We start from the raw sequence: 8,042 nt of genomic DNA on the forward strand, positions 1-8,042 counted from the left end.
TATTTGCCAGTATAAAATAAAAACTATATTTCATGCTGAAGTTGATGTAGTTTTTATAATAAGTAAAACACCTCAAAGCTTCCATAAAGAAGGTTTATAAGGTTAAAGTTGCCATTTGAAGATACTTAAAAACAAAACAGGAATGCTGAACTCTTCTCAGAATAGGTAACAGACGTAAAGGAAGGAAATATAGCAGCAATTTAAAAATCTGGATTTGTAATTGCCATTTTTCACTGTTCTAGTTATATAGCCGAAGTCCACAGGTAATGGTGAAAAAGTCAGAATGAGAGATTGGTAGGAAATATCAGAAAACTGCACATGTCAGGGGCTCAGAAGCACTCACTTCCTTAGAGCAAGATAAAATAATAGTTCTATGAGAGGTTATTATAAAAAGATTTATGTTTGCAATAAAATACAGCACTTCTACTTACCTTCATAATCCCACAATTGATTGAAAGGTTTTCCTGGTTCTCCTAGTGGGGCTGGAGGATCATTGAAAAATGGAGCACTGACTTCCATCATCACTCCTCTGTCACCTGGATTCAGCCTGACAAACACTGGCTCATGCTTCACTGGAAAACCATCCCAAGTGTGTTCAATTTTAAAATCCATCTAAAGACTCTAAGGGGGGAAAAAAAAAAGAAGAAACGCTAACAATTTACAAATGTTTCCTTTAGAAAGAAATGAAAATTTCCAAGCCAAGTAGCAGGCAGGAAGGCAGCAGAGTGACAAGAACACGGTTCTGAGAGTCAAAAGGCCATTCATGTTGTAGTAAATCATGGCTATGGAATTCTATTATAATAGGTGATTGGATGTAAAATTGTTAAAACTAGATCTGCCTCAAGTTACCTTGTAAAAAGTGTATCAGAATAATTTTTAAGAACTGTAATTAAGCCATTGCAAACTGTTCATTTACTTAAAACTATAAGCACTGTAAGTTTATATGCCATTCTTTGTCTTACTGTAATGTGTGCAGATGAATCACTGGATTGCCTGAGAATTAAGATCTTTACAGTAAAATTCAATTTGATTTTTTGAAATCTGTATAAGTGAACACAAGCATTGCTGTTAACACTGTTCTTTTGGCTAAAATTCTTTTCCTTTTTGGAGTGAAAATGGAGGGAGGGGCTTCAAGCATTTCAAGATTGGCAAAGTTTAACATTGTCATCCCTAGTCTCAGAATAAGGTTTTTCTTAGCCTTTTCAATCTTTGATATTTCAAGTGTTAAATGACCACATGGTTAGTTAATCCCTTCTCTCCAACTGAATATGGTAACAAAATCTGCAGTCATTAAACTTTCAAATAGACAAAGTACATCTGACATAAGCAGTATTTTCATTTTAAATTGTTACTCTAAGCATTAAACAGAAGGGCACAATGTTAAATTAATAAAATTATGCTCTGTGGAACACTATGGATCAAGCACTTTATAAAAGTTTAATTTCACAAAAATTTGTAGAGAAACTATTATTATATATTACAAATGAAGAAACAGACATTGTTATTGCTATTGCTAAGCCAACTCTGTGTGACCCCATAGATGGCAGCACACCAGGCTTCCCCATCCCTGGGATTCTCCAGGCGAGAACACTGGAGTGGGTTGCCATTTCCTTCTCCAATGCATGAAAGTGAAAAGAGAAAGTGAAGTCACTCAATCATGTTCGACCCTCAGCGACCCCATGGACTGCAGCCTTCCAGGCTCCTCCATCCATGGGATTTTCCAGGCAAGAGTACTGGAGCGGGGTGCCATTGCCTTCTCCGAGACATGTCCAAGATCAAATAGCTAGTAAATCAAGAAACTGAACCAATGTCAGTCATGCTTTCCCAGATGAAGACATTTCAGAAATCTGCAAATAGACGGAAACCTTATTTAGGAGTGACAGAGTCCCTGAAATTATACTAGGTCCTTATGTCTTGCCCAAAAGATAATCTTGATTAGTAAATGAGGATATTTCTAGACTTATCTGAAGTCTTCGAATGCATTTCCTTGCTTCATGTTGTTTTTATTGCAAGTAATAATGTTCTATATTTTGAATAAATTTGCTTCAACACATTTTTTTCAGGTTTACTGAGGTATAATTGAAGAAAAAAACTGTATATATTTAAGCTATACAATCTGATGGCTTCATAAAAACTATACTTGAATAAATTTATTCCAACAAATATATATTAAGTACCTACTATGTGCCCAGCATTGGGAGATCCAGATATATAAGCTGTGTGTCAGGTAACAAATCCAAGAGCTTCAAAAACCTTTTTGTAAAGTGTGTAGTTTCTCAATTTTCACTATAAGCTAACAAATTTTAATAACTTCTAAAATTAAAAAAGTTACGGTATTGTGAGCCATTTGCAGCTAATAGCACTTTAGAAGAGGATATGTTGAGCAATTTATATTCATTATTGAAATAAGCTCAGTAAGTGATAAGACTGTATAAACCGACTCTAATATATGTGGAATTCAGTCCTGATTTGCATGGGATAATATACCCCAATAATAAATTTATTTTCTTCATATTTGAAGGCACATTCTTTAAAAATAAATATATTACCCTCTACTCCCAATTTTGGTACCAGTACCTTCTTGCAGCATAGAGGAAAAAATAAGAATAAATCAAGATGTTAGAAATGCTCATTAAATCTGATTCTGGCACTAACATGCTATACTCCTGACTTAGGGCTTGACAATTTTTGACAATCCTGGCAAAACATAGCTCAGTGACTAGGAAGTTTTGGTAGATTCACTCATTCTCCATACAATTACCATACACACACACACACACACAAAACGTTGCATACATTAAAGGGATGCCTATCCTAATCAGTGGGTTTCCACCAGGGAATTTTCAACTCCCAGCTCTTGTAGGCCATCATCTCTATCTATAAATGGAATTAAACCATATGCAGTGATGTGCTCCTAAAAACAGCCTATCACTTCCAAGCACATATGCTGGTTCGTGGTAAGACTGTGGCTTCAAATTACTACAAAATGTCATCTTAGCTGGAAGATAAATAAATGATAAAAGCAGAGCTACTCTCATTGACAGTATAAGGTAGTGATAATCTAAATCTTTCCACTGGTTCCTTCTTCCTTTTCTTCTAAGGTTTCTTTGAATATTATTTGTAAATTACTGCAAGAAACATCAGCTAGACTTCCACTAGCAGGGAAGAGTGCCATAGTTGATATGACCAAGGGTAGCACCAATGGAAACAGAAACAGACTTTATTACCTTGGGTTGCAAAATCAATGCAGATGGTGACTGCAGTCATGAAATTAAAAGAGGCTTGCTCCTTGGAAGAAAAGCTATGACAAACTTAAACAGCATATTGAAAAGCAGAGATTACTCTGCTGACAAAGGTCCATCTAGTCAAAGCTTTGGTTTTTCCAGTAGTCACACATCGATGTGAGAGTTGGACTATAAAGCAAGCTGAGGCGCTGAAGAACTGATGCTTTTGAGCTGTGGTGTTAGAGAAGACTCTTGAGAGTCCCTTGGACTGCAAGGATATCAAATCAGTCCATCTGAAAGGAAATCCGTCCTGAATGTTCATTGGAAGGACTGATGCTGAAGCTAAAACTCCAATACTTTGGCCACCTGATGCAAAGAACTGACTCATTAGAAAAGACCCTGATGCTGGGCAAGATTGAAGGCAGAAGAAGGGGACAACAGAGGATGACATGGTTGGATGGCATCACCGACTCGATGGACATGAGTTTGAGCAAGCTCTGGGAGTTGGTGATGGACAGGGAAGCCTGGCATGCTGCACAGTCCATGAGGTTGCAAAGAGTTGGACAGGACTGAGTAACTGAACTCAGAATACAATTTTTACTTAAATTGCATAAAATGATGTTAGTTTCATATCAAAACAACAAACTTGTTAATCTGCTTAAAGAATATATCAACCTAAGTGTACATAAAACAACAAAATCAACTAAAAAGTATAGTCCTGCCCACTAGTTTATAATCTAAAGAAAATACTGGACCTAGACAGAGACAATTGATTCTCTTTTCAACTCCCTAGGGACACTTAGGTTTGTGGTGGCTTAACCCCCACAACCTCTCTATTTTCTTTGTTTGCATATGTGCTCATATGAGTAGAAACGATTCATTTATCAGTGTCCTTCACAACCTGGGCTACTGGGCATCCGAGAAGCATTCCACTCCCTGTCAATCTCTATTGCCCATACACTGCTCTGTTTTGGTTCACAGCACTTAAAAGTACATGACCAACTTGTTTATTTTCTCCCCATAAGCTAGAATGCCTGTAAATAACAATAACTTACTAATTTATCTGTGGAGTGAATAACTGCTCTAGTCTCTGAATCTAAAACTTCATGATTCTAAGATTTTATGCAGGAGAAATCAACTCTATTGGGGTATCATTATCTTTTTCAACACTATAAATTAATATGATGGCAAATAACTAAGATAATATATCATATCTAGAAACTTCCTTTCAAATTAGCTTATCAAAGGTTTATTAGTTACTCATTTTGTTTCAGGCACCATAGCAGGTATTGGATAAATAGTGTATAGAAGTCTATGGGGAGTTGGCAATGGTTTTCATGTAGCTAATCAATCAGGACTCATCCATTATCAACTGGTTCATTTTGCAGTTCGATTTAATAAAACTGGATCCCTACACCAAACTAAATTTTAAATGAATCAAAGATCTAGGGCATTTCCTGGCAGTCCAGTGGTTAGGACTGTGCTTTCACTTCAGGGCCTGGGTTTGATCCCTACTTAGGGAACTAAGATCCCACAAGACAAGTAGCACAGCAGGAAAAAAAAAAAAAAAAACCAAATAATTAAACATAAATCAAATCACATAAAAACAAGAAAAAAATCGGGAGGTTTTTTTTTTATAATATAATCTTACAGTAGAAAAGAAGCCTTTTAAAATATAACAGAATACATTTTGAAAAAAAAAAAAACTGATACACTGATACATTTGGCTATGTAAGCATTTAAAAAATAAAAGTAAACTCTATCGTTCTCCACCACAAAGATAAACACATGCCATTACAGAATCAAAGACAGTCTGGGAGAAATACCCGCAACTCATAGCTGAGATAAATAACTAATTTGTTTAATGTTTAAAGGGCTTCTATAAATTAATAAGGAAAAGATCGATCAACAGAAAAACGGTGTAAAAGTATGAATAGCCAGCACACAGAAAATACAAAATGTTCTCATTCACGGTAGAAATGCAAACTAAAACAATAAATTACTATTTTTCACTTATATTGTCAAGAATCAGAAAGTTTGATAAAATGCCATGATAATGAGGACACTGAGAAACAATCAAGATGTTATTCAGGCATAACTGGCACAGACCCAGTGAAGAGCATCCCTCAGTAACAATCAAAGCAAAAAATGCCAATAACCTTTGACTCAACAACTCTAGTTCTAGGAGTTATTACACCTGTACCCATTCAAAATGACATGCTATAAAGTTATTTGTTGTAACATTGTTCAGAATAACAAAATACCGTTAAGCAACTTAAACACCCACAGGTAGAGGACTGGTAAATAAATTATGCTATTTCATACAATGAAATAGCCCACAACAGTTAAAAAAAGTGAGGCAGCTCTATATATACCAGCTAAGATATATTAACTTAAAAAAGCAAGGTCCAAAAAGTATGCATTTACTTAATAAAAAGGGAGAGTATTTGCATACAGGAAGCATATTTGAGACACCAGTGTATCCGTAATTGCCTTTTTGGAGGGAATTATCTGCCTGAGATAGCTGAAGAAGTTTTACTTTCACTGTATCACTTTTTTTAACCTACTTGAGTTTTACACTAAACAGACATGCATTACTATTCAAAAATAATTTAAAATACTAAAAAAAAAGTCTAAGGCTGGATCTCTCAAATGTTTTTGTGACTACCTCTTGTCTCCCTCACGTTTTGCACGCTGAACATTTCTAAAAAGTCAGTGAATATTAGGAATATTATTGAAAGAATGCATTCGTTCAAGCAGACCACCACCCTAGTATACAATTTTAATGTTGGCTGTGTAGACTTTCTTAAAATGAATGTTTATTAATATGTAGTTTGTCACATTTTAACTTCTAGTCTTCAAATTAGTCTTATGAAAAAGTCAAAAATAATTCTTTTCATACTTTACTTCCACTACGCGAAGATCTTAAAAAGGAAATGAACTATGAGAATGGAGACAGAATCCCGGAGCATTAAAAGTCTAGAGAGGATTAAAAAAAAAAAAATTGCACAAAGGATAAAAGAAGGAAGTTATGGAAAACGTGTTTTCTCAATAAAACATTTTGTAAGGAAAATTTCCAAACCCTCTATTCACGAAATTTTTTTTCAGTTTTCTACAGTAAGATTTTTTTTCCCAGTTTGCGTCCTCACCCCACCACCACTTGCCACCTCCTCCACGCATTTAAGAGAGAAACGGAGAAATGAGGAAGTCAGCCCGGAGAGTGGGAGGAAACCGCCGCCAGAACCAGCTGAAAAGTACGTTGCCAGAGAAAAGCCAACAAGACTGGCAGCGGGTGAGAGGAATGACAAGAGGGGAGAAAGCATAACAACAAGAGAACACAGACCCGTGGGCTCTCAGCCCGCCACTGGCTAGCTCCCGGCGGCCTAGGTCACGGGGAGCGCGCTGCGCCCTAGGCTCCGCCCCGCGGCCCGCACGTTCTGGGGGCGGGGCTTAGCGGATAAAGCGCAGACACCTGTGGAAGGACCACGGGTGAACAGCTGGAAGCTTTTAATTGTTCCACAGAAGTTTGAGCGGTTTTCTATAAAGAAAAGGAAGGGAAACTCAGCAGTATTTACAATTGTTGCGCAACTTAAAAACCAACTATCTATCATTTAGATTATAATAGAACATGTGCAGCAATAATTCACTTAAAATAATGAAAGACTGCCTATGTAAGAAAAAAGTGTAAACTATATTACAGTAGCTGTAAATAATATTATCCTAGCTGTAAATTATCCTCTACTACTGGGAGGTCTTAACATGGTGGTTCTAACATTGGGACCCGACTGAGTGAATTCCAATCCAAATTCAGGCACTTTTCAACTGTTATCAGGAAGTTACTCTAAAAGAGTTTAAAAATAGCAACTACCTTACACGGTTTTGTGAGGATTAAATGAGTTAATGTACATGCAGCAGAGTACACTCTCAAAATGTGTGTATGTGTGTGTTAGTAGCCCAGTCGTGTTCAACTCTTTACGACCTCATAGACTGTAGCCCCGGAGAAGGCAGTGGCACCCAACTCCGGTACTCTTGCCTGGAAAATCCCATGGACGGAGCAGCCTGGTAGGCTGCAGTCCATGGGGTCGCTAGGAGTCGGACACGACTGAGCGACTTCCCTTTCACTTTTCACTTTCATGCATTGGAGAAGGAAATGGCAACCCACTCCAGTGTTCTTGCCTGGAGAATCCCAGGGACGAGGGAGCCTGGTGGGCTGCTGTCTCTGGAGTCGCAGAGAGTTGGACACGACTGAAGCAACTTAGCAGCAGCAGCAGACTGTAGCCCACAGGCTCCTCTGTCCATGGAATTCTCCAGGCAAGAACATCAGAGTGGGTAGCCATTCCCTTCTCCAGGGGATCTTATGCTTTAAAAAACTTTCTTGGGGGGAAAACAACTTTTGTGTTTGTTTTACCAGATGATTATTTTTGTTTTATAAAAATCACTTTTTGTGGGAGAGGGAAATTAGTGCTGTTTAATAGGTGTAGCGTTTCAGTCATGCAAGATGAAATAGTTCTGGAGATCTACTGTACAAGAATGTGCACATAGTTAATGATACTGTGTTCAACACCTTAAAGATTGAGTAGATGTCATGTTATATGCTTTTTACTACAATAATTATAATAATAAAAAAGACAAGCTTAAAAAGAGAGATTGAATTCCCAGGTAATCTTCTTGGTTGGGAAAATATAATTATTATTAAGAGTTTTTTAAAAAATCACTTTTTATGACATGTAATATCAGACAATGTTAACATTTTGATCCTAGCTTAAATTTCCAACTTTGTATTCTTCATGTTTTTCTCACAGTGCTCAGTGTCAATAT

The 8,042-nt window shown here is 36.9% G+C and overlaps 1 protein-coding gene across 1 annotated transcript in view; it reads right to left on the bottom strand.

Moving 5' to 3' along the window:
• Window positions 1–6,649, bottom strand: part of LOC105003205 (chromosome unknown open reading frame, human C4orf33) — a 17,844-nt gene extending 11,195 nt beyond the window's left edge. The window contains exons 1-2 of the mRNA XM_010860231.1: window positions 6,568–6,649; window positions 432–621 (exon numbers count right to left, since the gene is read on the bottom strand). Coding sequence (XP_010858533.1) covers window positions 432–612 — 181 coding nt within the window. The 5' untranslated portion in view covers window positions 613–621; window positions 6,568–6,649. The remainder of the gene's footprint in view (window positions 1–431; window positions 622–6,567) is intronic.
• Between the last annotated feature and the right edge of the window lie 1,393 nt (window positions 6,650–8,042).

Source organism: Bison bison, unplaced genomic scaffold (genome assembly GCF_000754665.1).
Source record: "Bison bison bison isolate TAMUID 2011002044 unplaced genomic scaffold, Bison_UMD1.0 scf7180017864465, whole genome shotgun sequence".
In the NCBI taxonomy this organism is placed as follows: domain Eukaryota; kingdom Metazoa; phylum Chordata; class Mammalia; order Artiodactyla; family Bovidae; genus Bison; species Bison bison.